A 23,085-nucleotide genomic window follows, 5' to 3' on the forward strand; every position below is an offset into this window, starting at 1 on the left:
TGCTTCTGCAGCACAACAGGCCCTCTACAGCCCCCTGGAACACTGCGGAGTGTGGTGCAATGACTCATGCTACTTTTTCTCCTTCTCCTCCCACTGCAAACCTCACCTCTTCCATAACAGCTGTACTTGGCCTGGGAGTGCCAGTGGGTACAGCGCCCACAGCAAGGTTGTGCGCTGTGCTCAAGATGGTGAGTATGGCTGGTGACAGGCTAACTTTGTCCAGGGCTTGGCAATGCCCAGTGCCTCTGGTTTGGGGAATATTGAGTAAGGATGTCCAAGGTGGCTTTGAGAGGGCTCCATTCTCTGCAGAATTGGGCATTTCTGTCTCTGAAAGCCATTTAGTCACCTAAAAGGAGGGGTTGGGGTGTGGAAGGTTTGTATGCTGGACAGTAAGAACTGTGGAAGAATGTACAGGTTGCAGTAGGTGCTGAGCACAGAGCAGTGACATGGCAGAAAAACAGTGAGGGTTATAGCCTGACAGGAAACTACTTAGTAGAAATAAGGAGTCAATATTGCTTGTATAAATTAATATGAGAACACCTCAGGTCTTCTCTTTTTCAGAATGCGTTGAGAATAGGAAACAACTCAGAGGAAAGATAAAAGTGATTTTTAGGACTGGAAAACAGCCTTCCCAGTAAATGACGTTAGGAGACCACTAGAATTACCTCATTAAAGTGAATGTGAAGGAGCCATTTGATCCTGTTCACACAGGGAATAAGATGTTTGGTATTACAGGGTGCTTAACCTCACAGGCAATTATGTGGAGATCCAGTGCTGAAAACTAAAGTTAAACAAATTCAAACTAGAGAAGAGGTGCAAATTTTTAAAAGTGAGGACAATTAGCATTTGAGCGGCTTACCAAAGGATGTGAAAGATTCTCCATTACTTGCAATCCTTAAATCAAGATTGGATACTTGCCTAAGAGATATAAATAACTACTAGCTATTTATACAGCTTGATAAAAGAATCATTGAGTGAAATCATATGGCCTGTGTTATGAAGGGTTTTTTTATGCTAGAAAAGGAGAATTGTAAGTAGTATTAGCTATATGTCTATCATCGCTACTTAAGATAGTAATTAGAACAGAAAAAATATGTTCCTTCTCCTTTAGTAATCACGTTTTCCTTGGATTTCTGTATGTATCAGTCAGAATAGCTGATGCTTCTTTCAGTTTTCTAACCTGCAGACTTAAATAATATCAGCTATGTTTTTTTATGGTTTACTCAGTGTGAAATTAAGCAGTTATGGATGTTTCTGGTTTTGCTTCCTGTTTCTTACACTAGCATGCCTCATACTGCAGTGTGTGAATTATAAACACTGAAGCAGTGTTTAACAAAAAAATCTAAACAAACAAACAAACCTACAAAAAAAAAGGATAAAATACCATCTCCTTTTGAAATGAAATTAAAAGTGTAAATAATATCTCCACATTTTATATGGGAAATCAAAACATAAAACTGATTCTGTATTTCCTTAGATTATTTAGAAAACCTGAACTATCTGTGGTGTGTATATGTAGGATCTTAGTCTATGGATTTCACATGTATACATCTACGTAAAGAGAAGAACACATCTAAAGATATTTCAACTGAAAAGACAAGGTAGAGATCACCTGGTTTATTTCCAAGTAATGGTGATAGAAATCAAATTCTTCTGGAACTGAAAAACAGAAGGCCTGCAGAGGTCTCTTTGGTTTTAAAAACCTAGTCTAATAATTCCAGAATTACAATTGCAACTTTAAGAGAGCTACCCGTGCATTTTTGATACAGGCAAAGTAATCCTGTTCAAAATTTCTAGAAACTAACTTCTCTAAAGACAGGTTTTCCAAAAGTACATTGCCAAGCCTTAGGTGTCCTGGATTACTTCCCCTTACTGAATTTCAGAAGTGTGGTGATGAGAAAGCCTTGGTGATTACGGCTATGCAATAGGCGTGATTCTTTCTTCCCTTTCAATTTATTTTGGCAATCTTGCAAGAGGAGGGTAGCAGATCTAAATCAACTACTGTAGCAGTAAGTGCGCTGAATGCTTTTTGATGTTCTGGCTATGCTATGTCTTCTGTAAGGTAATAATCAGGCGGGTAGTTAAAAGATGATTAGGATCATGCCCAGCTTTTGATGTGCTTTGTTTTCCAAAATGACTCCATTAGGGATGGTGGACATAGTAAAAGTTGGCAGAAACTACGGCTGGCCAATGGAACTCCAGAAGGGATGAGAAGACGCTCACCTTGGCACCCAGCTGTTGCTTGCAGGGGCTATTTGGCGGGCATTGTTGCTGGACAGATGATTTGAACCAGCAGTTGCTTGACTCACAACCAAACACTTCAGCTAATTCATCACAGCGCTCTTGAGTGCTTCAGTTGTGCAAACTTAAAAGGTTAAGACAGTAAATAGTTTATTGCCACTGAGATCCATTGAACATTGATCACTGCTGAATTCCCTCTGTTTAGATGTGACTTCTTTTGAAATATGTTCTGTAGGTTTAGTCTGAGAACAGGATAATTGCTATGAGGGCTTAAAATTTGAAAGCAGACACTTCTACAGGCAGAATGCAATAGGCTGCCAAGACAGACTAATGTGAAACAATGCAGTGTTATTTTTTCTTAATGCTTGTGACTTTAACGAAGCAATAGGAAAGACCATTTTGTGAGGCATGGATTGGTAAAGTCATGTAGAGTTTGCCTCTTTCATGCCTGTTATTAAGACCTTTGCTATAGTCCTATTTCTGACCTCTCTGGGGTTTATGCTGCAATTTTGAGCAGCTGATGGTTCTCCTTAGCCTAGTGTTGGGGAGTTACTTAATCAGCATGCAATTAAGGTTTTTTTCAGTGCGTGCATTGATACGGTGAGGTTACACACATTCCAGAAAGTACTCCTGCTGCTCACGTAGCTGTATGTGTTTTCCATAGCGCACTTATTTATACACAGCTCTTATGTGAAGCTCTGTGTTTCTGAAATGTCGTTGGCAGTATCCCGTCAATGCATAGTGCTGGTTCTGTGCCCAACCAGCTTTGTGAACATCAAGGTCTGCCAAAACATGATCTAATGGCTCCAGGCTTTGGATTCAGATTTACTAATTTCTCTTATGGGGCGGGGGAGAGGGGTATGGGGAATGGTAATGGGTTTGGGAGGGCAGATTACAATGGTAGTTTAGAAGTATAGAACCACCCAAAGCTTTTTTGATCATATGTGATATCACCATAGCATATGTAAACATACCATGGTTTTGGTGATCACATTCCTCTTCTTTAAAAAGGTGAAGGCTCATAAACTTAGTCCCTGACCCAACCAGCAGCTCCACCAGGATGAAACCCTGTCTCCATGGGTAACTTCTCAACTTTGCTGAATCTGTGTACACACTTGAGGTTTAAAGTTAGCACTGGTTAAGCTGAGGTTATTTATATTTACATAATTTATTCATTTTTCAGCAAAAGTATGCCGATACCGACACATAAAGAATAAGACACATAGAAATTTTAGAGGATCTTGAGCCTGTTGATCTACCATTCTTTAGCATATCACATATGAATGTAAACTTTTAAAGAGGACTTGTGGTCTGGACAACATGCTGAACAGATCTGGAGCTAGTTATCAGAGATAGTATCTACAGTCTTTTGTTCCAGAAATAAAAGCGTTACTTCAGATTGCAAGGAAAGGGAGCTGAAATATGTTCCTGTACGACATAAATGGAATTTTCAATAAGTTCAGTGAAATACTTTTGTCAAAATATACTGGAATATCATAAGTTAATTCCAAACCCAATTTTGTATGTATGAATATTTTGGTAGTTTTGAAGAAAAAAAGAAACCAAATCATAAAAGTTAAAATTCCTGTACTTAACACATTTCTATCAAGTTCAAGACCAAAGCAGTAGAGTGAGAAGAGGGGAGAAATCTTGTAAGCAGTCAGTCAATTTCTCTGTATGTGGCCTTACTCTTTACAGGGAAAATAGTACCTCAGGCTTGCCGGCTGTGAGACTTTTAGTTCACCTTTCTTTACCATGGAGCGCATCACATTTTTTTTCTCTCTTAGACAGAGCTGTGAACAGATGATGGATGAAATGTAGACTCATTGTGTTCAAAATACCTGTTTCATTTTAAAAGCCCAGCCCTCCTTGGCAAGGCAGTCATCCTCTTTTGTAACAATAGAAATAACACTGTGGAGTCATAGTTCAGCTCCAGTGAAAGACTTCGTTCAAGGATTTGATAAATAGCAAAGGGAAATATGAGAAAAGTAGTGTGACAGCTAAAAGCATTTTGTTCCTTCACTGCCTTGAACTGTAATTTTTTTCTATATATTTAAGGTTAGGTGAGAATTCCCAGAGAAAGCAGCATGATTTTCAGCTGAGAGAGATTTCAAGGATAAACTTACAGATTTTAAAGAGACAAAGAATTAATCTGAACTAAAGCTTGTTCTGTATAAAACTGCTTGTACTGTGCATTTTAGAGCAACTGTTGCATCTCATCTGTTCTTAAAATACTTCAGTTTTGCCATTTCTAGTGGATCTGAAGAAAATAACAAATATTTGTAGCAGACTTCTGAGATGCAGTGTATATTTGGCTTCACTGTGTGCTGGAATGTCTTTACATACAATTTTATAAGCATACTATTTTTTCCAGATACTGTGTATCATGCAAATGCATTCATTGAATGGGCTTTCCCTTTAGAATTTTGTGGGAAGGTGAAGTTTCAAAAGAGTTACCTGCTGTTAAATGCTGATGAGAACTAAAGTCTTGGGGTAGCACTGGGGATGTACAATACTCCTAGGATCAGATTGCTATGTATTTTGACGTGGAGTCTAATTAGATCTCATACCTACATATGATAAGTTCCCGTGATAAGATGTTGTGTTCCTGTCTGCTGGCAGAGAGTGAATATTATCAGTGCAGTAAAGTGAATCAAGTACGTATGCGTCCTCTCATCTGAGAAAGAAAACACATTGTTTATTTCCTCATTCTACAGGATTTAAACTCCCCTGTAGGTACGCTATTAGGCTGATACATCGCTATATTTTGCGAGTATAGTACTTTGTTTTCTACATAAATTTCACAAGATTATAGCATGAAAAGATGTGTCGGCATCTGTATTTCTGTACACTGAATGTGTAAGTAGGTACGAATTGGTTTGAACTGGGTTATATGTTAGCTAAGTCTATTTACCTGAAACTGAGGATTATCCGCATAGCTCAGTAATTTAAAATGGTTTGACTCTCACCTTTTCAGATAAAACACATCCTATCATTATCCACTCAGTTTCTTAAGAGGAGTCCAGACTTGTACAATCAAATAGATAGTGCTTACAACTTCAGTGCTCTCTAATGATATCTTCTAGCAGTACAAGCAGACAAAAAAGGTGCAGTTATATGCAGGTGGGACTGACAAATGATGTTGCAGTTTTAAGGTTAGCACAGTTTATTTCAATTTTCTGAGTAACGGCCTTTGCAGGTTTAATCACATTTCGTTGTGTTTATTAATCCTATTATTGTATTAACTGAGAGCTACTGACAAGTTTGATTTATGTGTATATGTGGCTTTTTTTCACTTGTATTTGTCTTAATGGCTTTTCTTTGTCTCTTGTTTTTTTCCTGACATGAGACATGACTTTTTTTATTCCTTCTGTTAATTAGAAAAAATAGGAACTCTTAACAGTTTGATCTTAAAGAGTTCGCTAATGTAAACTATCAATCTTCTTTTTTTCATAATCAGAAATACACCTCTTTCCCTTCCCTTTTCCTCCCACCCAACAGAGGAGCAAAAGGAGACAGTTCTCGAGGGTGTGGTTATCATGAGATAATTGCAACCCTGAGGGATTTGAGACACTTGGGTGCATTTCATACCTTGTAGCTGTCCAAGGGTGAGATTTTCACACGAAGGCTCCACCCCATCGTATTTTATTTTTTATTGCATAAATCAGTCTGTGTGCTATGGGATCATTTATCATTTCCCTAATATTCACCAGGGTACAAACAGTTCTGTTCTAGTTTCATTCAGCCTCTTCCTTCTTCTCCAGCTAAAAAAAAAAAGAAAATAATGTTGGCAAGATGCTAAAACTATATAATGGCGGTTCTGTATTTAATGCAGAAATCGTACATTATCCTAAAAACCCTTCACCCTTGAGTACTCTTTGTACTCCTGAGAACATGATATATGGCTGAATAGTGCACTTAGCAACATGACTTCATTTAAATCTTTCAGTTTCTGAGAAAGGGATTACTTCCTAGAACCTAACTGGTATTAAAAATACGTATTTTCAAATGCAACTGCACTTAACATCAGCTTAAGTTTGTGTGTGGAGAGAGCACTCCTACAACATGAGAGGTGTTAAAATCTATAAGAGAGGAAAGCGAAACACTTGCTGACGTTTTGATTTCATGCCAGAACTTTTAAATTTTTTACCAATTATAGAATTCTTCATCAACATTGACTATTTATATTTCTCCGACTTCCCAGCACAGCTTGTTTGGTATATACTAGTGATGCAGGGTCAAAAATTAACTAGTGTTCCACCTCCCATAAGATATTTGAGCAGTTTCCTTTGCTTCTCTGGCTAACAGGCAGCAACCCATATGTTTCTCCCCCTGTTCTTGTGGTTCCCTGACAGAACTTCCTGTATCCCAGGTAAGGATGCTCAGAGCCCCACAGCAGCTTGGGGTCAGCATTCTGGAAATTAGCTAAACTCCTACTGCAGCCACGAGACATAGCATTCCTAGCTTATGTCAGCGGATCTTAGCTTGCGGTATTTTTTCATCCAGCCGTACTTCACAGCTATTCAGCACATCCCCCTCATGGACAATCACCACTCATAATGACCTGTGCAGCAGGGCTCTCTCAGTGGCTCACAGAAGTTCTAAGGATTCCCCCTTTTCTTATGTGCGTTTGCGGGCAGCTCAGTATTATGACCTCTTCTTTGGCTTAATACGGTGTGATAAAACTTGTAGGCTGAACTTGGTTTCTCCTCACTTCACTGCCTGCCTAACAAGCTCTGGAAACACAATTTCCTTAGTTTCAATTAAATTTTTGTGAATACTTCTTGCTTGGAAGGATATGAAAACTGAGTGTGCTATGTTATAGATGCTTTCAGGCATGTAGAGAAAACATATTTGAATGGAAAGACAGGTTAGAAAAATCCCAAGATAGATTTACATGTTTCCTTCCACATTTATCTCTCTGTAAGATAAATGCATCCTGTTGGCATGTGTTTTATGATCCTGCCATTTCTTGACTATCTGTGAGTCATTCAGAAAAGAAAAGCCATGATTGAAAAGTGCTAATTGAAATAAATATTTGCATACAATAGAGACATGGAATCTGCCTGAGCTATGCATTCTTTTCAAACTAAAATGCAGCCGTACACAATTTTAAGGACTTCACCTTATTTGTGAAATTTCATGTTCCCACTAATCTTGTTCACTATGTATTGGCAGCTTAGGCTTGTTTTCCACATTGCTTTTCCACCATGCCTCATTCTGATGCTGTAAAATTCACTTTGAAAGCTGATGGAGTTTTTTATGTGCCAGTTAAGTCTTAACTCAAAGCTGCTTTGAGCGCGAGGTTTACTGGCATATTGAATGCCCCACTCAAGTATAGAGGACTACACTAGAGGAGCACTGCCTTTTAAGTGTCAATATGGTTTCTTGTAACTTCTAACACTAGAAGAGACAAAAAGTTCAGTGCTGTCTTAGGGCACAATCAGATGGACTAAAGTAATATAGCAGGGGCGAGAGTAGAAACTCCCAAACTTGTTGATTTTATGCAATACCAGGTCTCCACTTCCTCAATGATTTGCCTTAATGTTTAAGTGAAAAGCAGCCATTATTCCTAGTCCTTTTGTCTCTGTCAGAACCCAAGAGATAGGTGAAAAACAGTGCTGAGGTTACTGTTGTAGATTACCCAAATCAATTGTAGTGTTCTGCTTTGATTTACGATCAACATATCTTATGAGTGCCAAGGCTGCCTTTTAAAATTAATGCTTATTCATTACTTTCTAAGAATTGTAGTGGAGAGGCTTTAATAGTCAATAATAAATATAAGAATAAAGTAAAGGTGAAGGTGATGCCAGCAGAAGATCTAACAGACTGATTTATTTTCAGAGAGTAACATCCTTCTTGTTCAAAAAAGGGAAAAATAATAAAGTTTAGCCAGAGGATCTCATCCCTTTCAGCTTTCTGCCCCTTGGCCTTTTCCCCCTTACCCCCATATACCTGTCAAGACACATGTTTTTTTCTACCTAGCCACCCACATCCTTCTGAGGCAGCTGAGTTGATTAAATAGAATGTTTTATGCTGGGATCGCCTTTAGGTTCAAAGTGCTCACTGTCACATAGGAAAGAGCAGTGTTCTCCCTGAAAGGATTCAACTAGAGAAGATATAAGGCACATGGTTTCTTAAGTATTATAACTACATTAAAATCTGAGTGCTAGCAGTGATAAAAGTGTATTTTGTTCCTATAGCTTCCTACATAGGATGAATTATCACAGTCCACTTTGAGGTGTGTAATTATTGCTATCCCCATCTTGCCTGAAATGGAATATTACTACAGTGAGTTTACTGAAAGCTGTTTCTACAGGTTTATTGCATCATTTCCAGCAAAGCCATCATCAGCTACTGTATTTGTGGATGCTATTAATACCCTGATTTTAAAATTAATCATATGAAGTGTCTGTACATGCACTACAGGTGAGGGTATAATGCTCATCTACTAGGATTCACCAGCTTTAGCATTTCAAGGTGTGGTGGGTTCTTTTGGTTTGTTGGTTATAATTTTAATAAATTTAAACGATTCAGTGGTTTTCTTTCGGGGGAAGTGCAAACCTCAGACTATTGTATTTACTTAAAGAACATTTTTGAATGTCAGCTGCTCTCAAGAACATGTAGAAGGAAAAGAATGCTGCTGGGTTTGTGGAGAAAAAGAAAAGGATTGGTTTTGGAATTGCTCTCCTTTCTTTGAGTAAGATTTTTAAGTAAAATGGCACAAATAACCTTCATTGGAAGAAAAGGCAATTATTTGCCCTGTTCAAAAAAGAAAGCTGAAAAAAACAAAAAACAAAAAACCAACCCCAAAAACCCAAACCCAGGTGACTTATTTCTTGACATGCTGTTGCATGTTTATTCATTTTCCCAGTCATTCCTGCTGGAGTACTGGAGCAGGGACTGGGAATGTGGCAACTGTGGGAGCATGTCTTTTGTCAGTACATACATATCCATCCAGATTTGCCCCATGCAATTAGCCATCCCAATTTAATTCTTAACACACTTGCAATAAAAATGAACAAAAGCCTCAGAAGTTAATTATATAGAAGTCTGGGTCATGCTGAAATCATTCTAGCTATAGAGGAGTTGGTGTAGTTTTCGGTTGCTTTATGGCAAACCAGAAAGTAGAATTAAGTCTATGGAGGTGTAACATTAGGTAGAATTTTAAGTGATTAGTCCCCATGGTGAACAAGGAAGATACGGATTTACTGAGGAGAGTGAGCAGAACAGGAACAGGTCTGAAATTTGTTTAGAAGATGTGGCTTTGTGATGCTTTAACAGTGGTATATCTGTTACTTTACTATTTGAAGGATAGACTGAGTGCACAAGCGGGGGCAGATATTGCTTGCTTGCTGACATGGTATACGCATCTCCTTTGCCACATGGATTCAGGTGTTGTATTTTGAGCTCTGAAACCCCCCATCCTCCTCCACCCCGGGAACCTCAGGGCAGATCACGTTTCCTAGATACTTGTGCCCAAGACAGAAGACATGATTTTTTTTTTTTTCCCGTGTTTATGCACATACTTATTTATTTTGTCAAAACTTCAGGTTCTCCTTTGTCTCCATGAAGTCCTACCTGTTTTGAAAGCTCAGCTACAACCAAAGTACCACAATGTAACAAGCTGCAAAGTGCGATCAGAGCTGCGGTACCTGTCCACTCTTAGGCTGTGATGAATTAAGTGATTTCGTTCTAGAGTAGCTGACAGTAAGAGACAGCTAAGACAGGTTGCTCTGCCTTGCATTTGCTGTGGTTTAAAAGCATGTCCAGATAAAGTTACCTTGGCTCCACAGAGAAATAGTAATTTGTTTTCTTGCAGCGACTTGACTGTGTCTGCACCCTTAGCTTTCAAACTGAATGGCCGAGTCAGGCATATTTACAGGCAATCCAGCTAATAGGGTTTATGGTCCCATTAATAAGGAATACATGCACATTCATCTAGTTAATTTTTTTTCTTGCAATGTCTTTGTGAAGTAGGGAAGCTCTTTCAACCCCTGGTTAACTGTAGGGAAGGAGATAGCAATTCTTGTTAGGAGGAGGAGAAAATGCTTTTAATTTTAGAAAGCTAAAATTTACAGATTTCCATAGAGTAAGAGGTGAAAGCTTTTGTTAAACATTGTAGGAAGTGGATTTTTATGAAGTGTGTGTCATATCTCTAATAGATGTTTCATTCAGAGTGTGTGCAGCTTGGTCAGAATGAATTAAATGAGTTATAGGACTGCCAGCAGTCAGTGGTTTCTCTCATCTTTTTATCATGAGCTGTGCTACATCAGTTACTAGGTGGATATATCCCAGAAAACTAACCCAAAACAATGACATATATGACTTGGAGAACTGGTCAGACAATGTTCAGTAGATAATGTGTGGGCAGGAGGGAAAAGTAACAACAACAAAAAAAATTGGTTAAAAAGATTTTAATTTTATACCAAGTTTTAAATTTTTACTTACTTGAATTTGAAAAAAATGAGAAATTATTCTACAAAGGTTCTGCATTTCTTCAGTATATTTTGTTTCCAGTTTAAATGCCCTTAAGTAAAAAAAGACCCTAGTCCATATTCAAATCTGTCAAAAAAAAAAACATTATGTGAAATATTATTTTATTTCCTCATGGAGGGAGGGGCATTTCTTGTCCTTCAGGGCTACCTGAGAAACAGTTATTTGAATTGCTTCTAAGCTTTCTAAAACAATGCATTTGGCATGAGAAGTTGCAGTCTGGGAAATAATCTTCTTAAGTGATAAATAATAAATGCTGAAAACATATAATTTCTCTCTGGTTGGAAAAGCAAGGCTTCTGGCATGGCCCATAAACAGGGGGAGACTTTACATTGTGCATGAGTACGACCTACATGACAGTCAAGAAAGGTAGTCATTTGCAAAACATTCAGGTAATGCTAGCTTCTAGGCAACATGGGAGCTGTATCAACATTTGGGAGAGTCCACTGCGTTAAGTCATATTTTGCAATCTTTTTGGCTAGGAAGGCAAAGAGAAGAGAGATTACTGTCAACAAAGCTGTGCCATAGTAGATTATTGCTTTAGTTCAGTATCTATCTTGCCATCCATTGAAAGTCCATCAAAATCATAAAGCAAACAGGCGGTGAAGGTTTGTTGGGTTTTGTGAGGGTTTTTTTTCTTTCTTGTTTCTTGTGATGATGTTTTTATCACTTCTGTGCAGAGCATCTTTCTACATGTTCTGAAAGCATCAAGGAAGCAAAGATAAAAGTTTTTTAAAAGGCATCAGAAGTTAAAAAAATAATACTATAAACTAGTTGTCATGCTAGAATTTTAAATAACCTGTATGTTTTAAATTAATTTCTACATATGTGAAAGTGAGTAAAAATGATGCTGTTTCTTTCAAAGTGACTGCATTCCCTGCATGCATTTTATTCATAGCTCTCTATTCCCCTGGTGCATATAAAGCGAAATGAATTGGCTATCTTTTTACATCTCCCTTTGAATGTTCTCTAGTGGCTCTGTGAGTTGCCCTTTTTTGTCTTTCCACTAAATAGCATTTAAAGCTTCTGACACAGCTGGACTTCAGCATTTAAGAAAGCTTTTAGGGTATCACAGTGTCACTAGCCATTGAAGCTACAAAATCTAAAGCATCAAAACCCATGCTGACTTTGCTGCATGTGCCTTATGCTTAAAAGCTTGGGTAAATATGTATATTGTCAAACTACCTCTGAACAATATCATGAAGAAAAGGAATAAAGAATCAACAGTTCTTTTTGTAAAGCTTCTTTTCTAATCTCTGTAATTTGAAACTAAAGACTTTGAACAGTGGGTTGGAGATTGTTCTGCAAGATAAATCCCTCACATCACATAACCCTGACAACTCCCCAGTTCCATCAAATTAATAACAAATGGATAAGAAGATAAGCAAAACTAATGGGGAGGTTACATTTTTGTGACAAAGGTTTATGGCCATACTGAATCTCATGTTCTGTGATATCCCCCCTCCTTCTCCTCCTCCACTTTGGTATTTTTTTACTATCAGATCTGAACATTCCTCTATCTGGTGCTCTTCCATGGAGGAGATATGATGAATAGCAAGTTGGACTGTGTGCCTCTGAAAAGTTGCTGTGAACAATTCTTCGCTCCCTCAGTAGAGAAAAATCGCTGATTTCCTACAAAATCGGTCCTACAAAACCGTGCACATTGTACAACCACTTTCTACTCATCGGATGATGCTACATGTCTGAGCATCAAAAAACACTGCTGTAATCCCCTGTTGTCTTACAATTGTGCAATAATTTGGTTTAGGAGCAATTTCTGAATGCTATCTGGACCACCTCTTTCCATAAAGTGGAGGCAACTTGCAGCAGGTGACCCAGGGCTGTGTCTGATTGATTGAGTTTTGAGTACCTCCGAGGTGGAGATGCCACAGCCTTTCTGCACAACCTGTTTCAGTGTTAGACTACCCATGTTGAGAACTATTTTCTCCTAATATCTAATAGTAATTTTTCATGTTTCAACTTGTGTCCATTTCCTTCAGGCCTGTCTCTGGGCAACTCTCTTTAAATTAACTCTTTTAAATTCTCTTAATCCACTAAGTTAGCTGATTAATAAACAGAAGAATAAACAGTTTACAAATTGCTTTTATTTGGAGATCTGTTCCAAACCCACACCTTTCAGTCAATAGTCAATAGCCAAGGCAACTGTACAGGATGTACAAGACTTTGCTTTATTAAAATGGAGCATGGATATTTCAATTTAAGAATTGTGGCATTGACATTTCGAAAATATAAGGCATCTGGTGGCTTTTCTATACCTCTTAACTGGTCAGGCATATACGAGTGGGATGCTTTAGAGGCAAAGGTGAACATGATGACCTCGAAAGCTGGATTTACAACAGCACCTGCAGTTTGCCACGGAGGAGTCACTTTTTAAAGACACCAAATAATGAATCCAGCTATCAACCCCTACTGGTTTTATAAATACAAAACTCAAGGAGTATTTCTTCATGCTTGTACTCTGTTTTGGGTTGATTTTTCTTTTTTTTAGTGATTTTTTTCTTTTTTTTAGTTGCCACCCCCCCAATAAAAAATAGTATTTTTCCCAAAATGAGGGGAAAAAGAATCCTCTTTTAATAATGCCAAGCTATTTTTCTTCAAAGAGTATTTCGGACCATTTTCATCAAGAACTTGAAATTAATCAGGAGGACAGTTGTAAGAAAAACTCACCCAAACCAAACCACGAGAGGCAGCCATATGAATACATACTGTGGCGTATATCAGGGGGTCCTTTTTCCTAATCCTATTTCAGCTGCACAAAGAAAGTTGCTGGTGCTTAAGGAAGATTCTCCAGCAGGAAAGTTCAGCTGCAAGATAGCTGGGGACTTCAAGCTGCTTCAGTCTAGCCGCGCTCTGGTTTTATCTTGTGTGGGTAATAGCAGTATAACTTAGCTGTTCATTAATTTTTTGGTGGTTGTGGAGCTGAAAGATAGTAGCTGCTTTTGGATTCTGCTGGGCCTGATGCTTGGGGATGTAGTGGAAGGTGGTGTGTTTTTGCTGCTGTTTTTATCCCAAGTAATTTTTTCAGACTGAAAAGTACACTTCTGTTGTGATGCTTCTGCTTCATATCACCCCTTTTTTCATGACAGGCATTTTCCAGATCTCAGTGTACATGGAGAAATGGATGGTGGGGAGCCATGAATGAACTCAACTGTGCTTCCCCCCTCATTTGTGCTCATTTTGAAGGTGCAAAGATGTGTGTTTCGGGCAATGCACAGGTTTACATTCAAGCTCCTCTTTCTTGTGTGTAACAAAAACTACTTTGGGCTTACTTGTAGAAGACTGAGCTGGTCCCTCAGACAACAGGGGATTACAGCAGTTTGTTGTGGTTTATGACAGACTGCTTGAACATGAAGACCATGAAGAGTCGTTTAAGATCCCTAAACAGCAAATAGCTTATTTTTGCACTTTAGTTTGTGTTTTTACGCTTAGAGGTGAAAGTGAAGTACTAGCTCACTGATGTCAAAAACAAACTTTTCTATGTCAAGAAACCTCTCCAGTCACTCAGTCTGTGGTTCATAGTACAATAGAGCTGCAGTGGAACTCACCCACTGGGACCTCAGTGTAAGAACTGGCAGAGAAGCACATCTTTTATCAGCTGCACAGCTTATTCTTCTGCATCATGAATGACTTCAAAATGCAAGTTATCCAACCTCTTGTGCTGCAGCTATATTGTGAGTAGCTTGGGCTAATATGAATTTTAGGAAAATTGTTGACTTCTGCTTCCACTTGTGGAACTTTTTCCTTTCTAATTCTCTGTTTATAATCATGTTCTCAAATTGCTCTAATTTTATACAGATCACTTTATTTTTTTCTGCTTTATTAATGTGAGAACAGGGAAAGAAATAGGAAAGAGGATAAATCTACGAAACACACATTTCTTTTATCCAGAATTTCAGTCATTATTTTTCAGTCATTTTCTATCTAGCTAAGAAGTCGAATAGGTCTTTAACGTACAAATGGTGTTGCTTAATAATAAGCAGTTCAGAGCTATCGAATTGATTATTTTTCTATATAATAAAAAATATGTAGTTGTTTGGGGGATTTTGGTATCTTTTAACTACTTTTATTGGGTGAGAGAACAATGAGTTAAGCATTCATTATGAGTTAAGGGGTTGGGGCAAAGAAAAATGTCATTATACTCCTAGTAGGTTACCTGACATTTTTGTAGATATATTGATTCTTCCCCATCCCCTTGACAGTGCCCAGCTCCCCAAAAATTCTTAAGATTTCCTAAAATTTGTAGGATTTTATTTTTTTAAAAATTTATTTCCAGTGTGTTAGGACTTGATAGGAATGCTTGGCCCATAGTCTTTATTGGATTTAGCAACTTGGAATGTTATGCTTTACATGCCTGTTCCTACGGGTTGAGCAGTTTGTTTACTGAGATGATATAAGTGATCCCAGTGGTTTTTATTGGCAGTGGAAGGCACACTGAATATTCAAAGCAAACAGAACTGATCTTAAAGAATACAAAAAAGTAACCGCTGGAAACTTGTGAGACTTGAAACATTTCTGAGCAGTTTTTCTGCTTTGTGATTTGCTTCTCAGTGTAAACCTTTCTTAATGCTTAAAGAGACCTGATATATCTTCTACTCTGATAAATCAAAAGAATCTACTCTAGGCTGTTTTTCTATGATTTTTTTTCAAGAGAGCAAAGATGCTTATTATGAGCTTCATATAAGCTTCCCTCTTGTAACACCAGCTTTCCAGAAATCCCATCTTCTGAAACTGAGAAGGCTGTAAGAAATAGATGAACCTTCAAATTGTTATTTATATTCCTTAGTTAGAGCGCTGAAGCATATTCTGCTAGCACACACTATTTTTGGTTGAAAGCTAGCAGTTAATATGATTGCAGCCCATCTGTTGGATTGTTCCAAATGGCAAAACAGAGATGGAAGTATCTCACAAAGCCAAACCTGTGTGTGTGCTAAATTGATAATTTTCAGAATATCACCACTGTTGACAACTTGTTGGTCAGATGCAAGTATTATTAAGTCTGCAGTCTTGTATATAGTACTCACAGACATGATAGGAATGTGTTCTTGTGGAGGGTAAGACCCATATGTTTTCATTTAGACAGTTTTCAGTAAGCTTTTAAATCTTGTTAAAGACCTTGCTAAGCTTGGGTTTGAATGATCAGTTGGGAAACATCATATTTAAAACATTGCTCTATTAAATTGAAATCTCTTGTAGAGATTGAATCTGGTGATTATAAAGAATAATGATAATGATAACCGCAAAAGCAGAGTGTCTCCATTGTACATGGGAAGGGAGGGCCAAGGTCACACAGGCTAATGTGTTCCAAGTAGACAGTTTCTGTTTGGTATGTCATGCTTTCCCTTTGTCACAAAGTCTGTCCAAAGAGGGCAAAGAAGCAGTGGATCTGTGCCCTCAATATTCTTTGAGGAAACTTTCAGGCTTAAAGTTTCTGCCAGACAAAGAAGCTTCTTTTCCCTACTCCAGTCATTACAAAAACTCCCCGTGGTGTCTTCAAAAATAGTTGTTAGTTGCATGGCTTGCTTTATGCAGTTGACAGTAACTGATAGTTTTGGATTCTGAGGTTAAAATGAAGCATCTATCTCAGGTAGCTAAATTAAAAAACTAGTGTATATATGGTTTCTCCAAAGCATGAGCAAAAGCTGTTAGGCTTTCTGCTCTGACTCACCACTGTACAGGAAGACTATCTTCCTAATTCAGTCACTTAAGATGCCACAAATTAGGCTGTTTGAAAACTCTCATCTGCAGGTATTACCTGCTTTTCTTTCTCTTTTTTTTTTTTTTTTTTTTAATCTACTGAATAAATGTTTACTCTTCCAGAAAGTGACTTGGTTTTATCCTTCATACACCTGCCTTTACAATAATTACCATGAAGATCTGAGGATGATCAGGGGACTGGAGCACCTCCCAAATGAAGATAGGCTGAGGAAGTTGGGGCTGTTCAGCCTGGAGAAGAGAAGGCTGCCTGGAGACCTCATAGCAGCCTTCCAGTATCTGAAGGGGGCTTATAAGGATGCTGAGGAGGGACTCTTCATTAGGAACTGTAGTGATAGGACAAGGGGTAAGGTTAAAACTTAAACAGGGGAAGTTTAGATTGGATATAAGGAGGAAGTTCTTTACTGTGAGGATGGTGAGGCACTGGAATGGGTTGCCCAGGGAAGCTGTGAAGGCTCCATCCCTGGTGGTGCTCAAGACCGGGTTGGACAGAGCCTTGGGTGGCATGGTTTAGTGTGAGGTGTCCCTGCCCACGGCAGAGGGGTTGGAACTAAAGGATCTTAAGGTCCTTTCCAACCCTAACTATTCTATGATTCTATTTTACTCTCTCTCAGGCAGTCCCATTGAGATCAGTGCTCCAGCAAAGATTATTTCTATGAGTGACATCTAAAGAATATGATTCTGTATTTGGTTTCTATAGCTCAGACCATGGCCTTTTGTGTGTGTGTTGTGCATACATGTCAGTTCTCTTTTGCACATCCCTCTTAATGAGGTCCCTACATTATTATTTTTTTACCTCCATCTTTCTGCTGGTCCTGTACAAAATGATGTTTAGGAGAGGCAAAAACTGTGGTAATGGATAACTCAGCACCTTTTCCTTCCCTGCTTCATTTGTAACTACTTAATCTAGTATTTTATAAAACTCTTTTATATTGTTAAGTTTGAATTAGAATCAAATTAAAATCCAGTGTGCACTAATCTGTATTTGCCATGTTACTGCCCCACTGCACAGAGAGTGTCTTAACAGTCCAGCGTTTTTGGTGTTGGAGGTTTCAGTGGATAAAACCATTTTTTATTTTTATGAATGCCATTCTAGTCTAACCTGCACTCCAAAATGAAATTAGTTTAGTGATCTGAGCCCTGTCCCTCGTGATCAACAGCCCACTTCACAAAACCACCAAACAGGCACAAAGCTGGTGTTTTTTTTTCTCAGGGACGCGCAGACCCAGCCAGTGCAGAGGCACAATTACCTCAGACCCCAGAGAGTGATTTTTCTAGGTGAAGACTGAGGTCATTCATAAGGCAAAAGGGGAAAGCATCTCTTGTGAAACTGGCCTCTGCATCAGCCAAGGAGAGCAGTTCTCAGGGCTGCTACTGCAGGCTCATTGCTCACTCTGATTAAGAGATCTTGTAATCTGGGATCTCTGATTTAAGACCACCTTAGTTATATGTGTCATATACTTTGTAGTAGAATATGTAAGCAATAATTGCATTTTGGGTTGATGTTTTTAGCAGATTGTTTGTTGGAAAGAGTACCTTAATATAGGTAAATTCCTGGTTCTGCTACAATTAGTGTTTTGCCTTTAGTTAGAGAGCTGGGTTGTTACTGTGAATATGTGAAGGTGTTAGCTATATGGTAAATATATGATTTCTGTTCATTAGTGCATTATTGACTTGTATCACCTGTTAAGATGTTTTTGCAAGACTTTGACAGTGAAGCTGTGTCGTGGTTTAAGCCCAGCCCTAAATCAGAACCACGCAGTCTCAATCTCACTCCCCTCCTTTCTTCCCCCCGCGCCACTCCTGGAGGAATGGGGAGGAGAATTGTAACAATGCAACTCCCAGGTGTTGTGATAAGAACAGCCCAGTAACTAAGGTATAACACAAACCACTGCTGCTACCACCAATAATAATAATGATAAGAGAAATAACAAGGGAAGAGAATACAGCCGCTCACCACCCGCCAGCCACTGCCCAGCCTGACCGAGCAGTGATCTAACCCTCTTGGGTAACTGCCCCCAGTTCTACCTCCTGGGCATGACGTGCTGTGGTATGGAATACCTCTTTGGTCAGTTTGGGTCTGGTGTCCTGTCTCTGCTTCCTCCCAGCTTCCCCTCCTCCCTGGCAGAGCATGAGGCTCACAAAGTCCTTGGTCAGAGTAAACATTACTTAGCAGCAACTAAAAACATCGGTGTTATCAGCGCTGTTCCCAGGCTGAAAGTCAAAACCACAGCACTGCACCAGCTACTAAGAAGGAGAAAAATGACTGCTACTGCTGAACCCAGGACAAGCTGAAAGACCTTAAGTGGCTGTCATCTTTATGTCCAACTGATTAAAACAAGAAATACTCAGCATTTCTCGATAGATAAGTTCTCAGTTTCAGCTGGGTCATACCAGGTTAACCAAACAAAATGTCAGATTTTTTTTTTTTTTTGAGTTTTAGTAAAAAGCAAAAAAATGAAGTTTGTTTTCAGCCATACCATTTTGCTGTTTCAGATCAAAACTGTGTGAGAACCTTTTTGATTTTGGCGCTCAGTAACACAATTTAGATTATTTCATACCTGTATTAAATTAAAAAAAGTGCAAATTCAAATTAATCTTATTATTTTTATGTCATCTGCTGTGTAAATAAGCCTTAAATCTGTAGTGATTGCTGAATATGGAAGTGGCTTAACAGGAGAAATTAATACAGAACTATATATCTGAATCTGCAGGGAGCCTGAAAAAATAGCTGGTAAGTGACAGGTTATTTTTCACAGCACTAACTCAGCTTGTCCAGCTATGGTCATTTACTCTCTATTGTAATAGTAGTTACCCTATTCTGAAGACTAATGAAGGGGGGATCATGGATTTGTACTCTCTGTCTTTGGTAGTGTCTCTCTAACCTTTAGCCTAGATCATATTAACAAACTGTAATGTTGCCTTCACTCTAGGGCTCATTCGTGAAAGTCAGTCATAAGCCAGAGGGGACATAGGTAGGTTAATTCTTGCTTGGGTTGTGGCAATGGAGATTGCCTTAAAGGTCCATTCCGTTACTTGTTTATAACGTTGGCAATATAAACAGGGAACTTTTTTCCAAGAGCTGGCATAAGCAGAATCTCTGGATTAGAGAGAGGATGTAGAAGGAAGAAGGAAAATGTCTCTGGGATGGGCGCTGGTGGGAGAAAATCCTTTAGAGTCCAAGAGCATTGCCAGCACATCCAAACAGCCAACCTGTACCCATCAAACAGGGAGAGTGAGCTCCCTTCCGAGCATTTTTCACTCCTGCCTACAAATTAGGATGGACGCAACGCATATCTTACTTTCAGCTTCCTTTTCTAATTTTTTGTTTTCTTCTTTAACTGTCAGGAATAGAACTAATATATTTTTGAAACACTCCAAAAACTTAAACACAATCATTCTCTTGTGGCCTTTGCCACAATCAAGCTCATTATAAAAATAACTGAGAACTACTGGAGCAAGGAGAGAAAGAAGAGTTTTGGCCCAGCAGCGTGCATGAGTTCATACTGTTTATTATCATATGTCAGCTGCAGAAGATATCGGGTTTCTTTTGGATATCTCCACCCTTTGCTGTCCCACTTCATCATCCCTCTAACCTCTGTGCTAAAGCTCTTGCACACCTTAGGTGGTATGTCATTTGACAGCAGATACTTCTAGTCTTCTTTCCATTTTGATGTGTGTTTAAATTCCAAAACTTTGGACCTTGTTCAAGTTTGTGTGTGTTTTTTTAACAGGTTTGTGCTATTGTGCTGTCAATTTTTTTAACGTATTTTTGACAATTTTAACCAAATTCAAGTGTGGCAAAGATATTAAGCCCAAGTGAATATTGTGAAAATTGGCAGCTGCGGAGGTGAGACAGTGCCTGATAATGCTTCCACTGTGAGAAGGCTTACCCCTTACTTCACATGGGAAAATAATCCTGAGAGAGAGATCAGGGAACACCAGCCTTTTGGTTCTGCTATTTATGGAATTCTTGTTTATTCTTAGAAATCCTTTGAGGGTACTTTTGTAAACTGAGCATCTACTCTGTACTAAAGTGTCTAGATAGTCTGTTACAAGTGATGTATTACTTTGGTTGGTTGTACATGATCACAGCATGTTCTGGTTCCCTAGTAAAGTTGGTGGTTCCTTATTTCTTTCTCTCCCCAAGATTTCTTTCGACCTAGCAGAATATACTGCTGATGTTGATGGGGTTGGCACTTTACGGCTCCTAGATGCCATTAAGACCTGTGGCCTTATCAACTCTGTGAAGTTCTACCAAGCCTCCACCAGTGAACTTTTTGGAAAAGTGCAAGAAATCCCGCAAAAGGAGACCACCCCTTTTTACCCAAGATCGCCTTACGGTGAGGATCACTGACAGTGTGTGTGTAGTGTCTGTCTGTCTACTCTCCCTGTTCATGTCTCAGAGCTGAAGTCATTTGGGTGTGAGATTAGACTGGCGATAGAGCTAAAGTGACTAGACATGTCAAGAGGCATGCCTTTATGAATTACTATATAAAAAGTATTTGCTGCCATTGCCTGTGGGTTGGAAATTAGCATCTCACTTCACAAGACCGTGTTCATTCAGTGCAGAGGTAGGGAGCTGTTGTAGAGACAGGGGGAAGGGCAGCTCTTCCTTCACAAAGGGTTGTGAGATACCCCTGAAGTGATAAGGTTTCATATTTTTTGTTGCCTAAATGAGAAACTCCCAGGAGCTCACGTCTTCCTTCATGAACTCGCATGAAATTTGAAACACTTATTAAAGCAATGTGCATGGAGGACTTTGGTGATAAAGTTTCAAATCAATTTGAGTGTTAAGGCACCAGATTTTTGTTTTTATTCCTCCAAAGCAATTTTTTTTTTTTTGTTTTTTATTAGCAAAGGTCACCACTGTGGCGTATTTCACACGCTCTGGCTGTGTTAATTATATTGTAAAAGAAAAAGTGCTTGAGTGTGCAGAAGAAAACAGTGAGAAAATGCCCTAGTGCTTCCTGGCCAGTTCAGGGGCTGCAGAGAATAGGAGTATTTTCCCATTCAGATGCTGCTTATTGGGACAGATATTTTTTTCTATATGAAATGTGATGCAGTTAGGGACTGAATCAAATCCTAATGCACTCTGCTGTTGAAATGTGGACTTGTGTGTGGGAGAGATGTGTATGCCTGTCTGAGCTGTGTACAAGCACAGTGGATATATGTAACACTTCAAAATTATTTTTGTAGGAGCAGCAAAACTCTATGCCTACTGGATTGTGGTGAACTTCAGAGAGGCCTACAATCTGTTTGCTGTGAATGGCATCCTCTTCAATCATGAAAGCCCCAGGAGAGGTTAGAAAATCCATGTGAAACTGTTCCCAACTTTGTATGCATCTGACCGGAAAAATGAAACAATGCATCCACAGGTTTCATTTAAACTTGCCAAAATTCTGTAGGGAGGGTGTCATGATTTGTAGCCTGCTCACAGTGTTTAATATAGCCCTTCTGGCAGTCTCAGAGCCTGCAGAACAGCACCTTTCCCTTTCAAGCATCATTTTGTAACCCTCTGATGATGGAGGGAGGCTTGTGTATCTCATTTTGTGTATTGTTGCTCTCAAGAGACTGCAACAATATAACATCCCTGAGTTTTCTGTCTATATTGATCATCAGTTATGGCTAAAATGTAAAAATGACACCTTAAAAGGCAGGTTTTCTGAACACTTAGGAGGGCAACTGCATAACAGACGCAATTTCACGTGTGACTTGTACTCAAGATTTTTATTTGTGCGTAAATGTCACATTAAGAGGCAGGAATAATAGACCCTCTAAATTCATAAGGCTAATTAGTACAGCCTGGTATACTTTGAAAAAATTGTGAATTGTAGCCCCTAACTTGTGACAAGATGGCTTTTAACACATGGCTTTAAAATGGCTGTTAAATCCTTAATAGCAATGCAGCTTAAATTCCACTTAATCATCCCTTTTCCTCTTGCAGTACTTCAAGAACAATTAATACTGTTATTTAGTTTGAGTAAGAGTCCATGGTTGATTAAAAGTCTTTTGTAAAATGACAGTTTTCCTCTGCCCTTAAAGTACTGTGACTTTAGATAACACTCTAAAATTAAACTTTAACACAGAAAACTGGCATTGTGGTCTATTTCTAAATGAGAAATAACTTCAAGTTTTACAGGAATGCAATTATATAAATTATAGTCTGGCAAAAAAATATAATAGTTTTAATCATACAGACAAATATAAAATTGACCATAATTGCAATTCTGCTGAGAAAAAAAAAAGAGAAAGGAGTGAGTGTCAGAAGGATTTAAATATTGATTTCAGTCTTTGGGAGTCATAGCTGCGAAACTTCATAGTACGCGGACTAAGCAGCATTTACAGTAGGGGGTGCGCCAAACGATGGTAGAAGTTGGTGCACAGGAGCAGATGACAGTACAAGTTCAAAATTAGAAAAAGGAATCAAATTCACTAGATGATTGTTTCATTTAGAAGCCCGTACTTTGCTTTCTTTTAGAGAGATATTCTTGGGGAGCTGTAAACTCAGGTCCAAATTGCTCTGAATTATCATTGTGCAGTTAAAACATTCTGACCAACATAAAGAATGAAGGAATATGAAACGACAAATAGTAGCCTGGCACGATTTCTAGT

The 23,085-nt window shown here is 38.7% G+C and overlaps 1 protein-coding gene across 1 annotated transcript in view; it reads left to right on the forward strand.

Annotated features, from left to right (window-relative positions):
• Nucleotides 1-23,085, forward strand: part of GMDS (GDP-mannose 4,6-dehydratase) — a 423,256-nt gene that overhangs the window by 140,250 nt on the left and 259,921 nt on the right. Inside the window, exons 5-6 of the mRNA XM_061449337.1 lie at nucleotides 20,621-20,813; nucleotides 21,670-21,774. Coding sequence (XP_061305321.1) covers nucleotides 20,621-20,813; nucleotides 21,670-21,774 — 298 coding nt within the window. The remainder of the gene's footprint in view (nucleotides 1-20,620; nucleotides 20,814-21,669; nucleotides 21,775-23,085) is intronic.

Source organism: Pezoporus flaviventris, unplaced genomic scaffold, assembly GCF_033815535.1.
Source record: "Pezoporus flaviventris isolate CSIRO_AGI_PZ_B2104156 unplaced genomic scaffold, CSIRO_AGI_Pfla_v1 ptg000007l, whole genome shotgun sequence".
Lineage (NCBI taxonomy): Eukaryota > Metazoa > Chordata > Aves > Psittaciformes > Psittacidae > Pezoporus > Pezoporus flaviventris.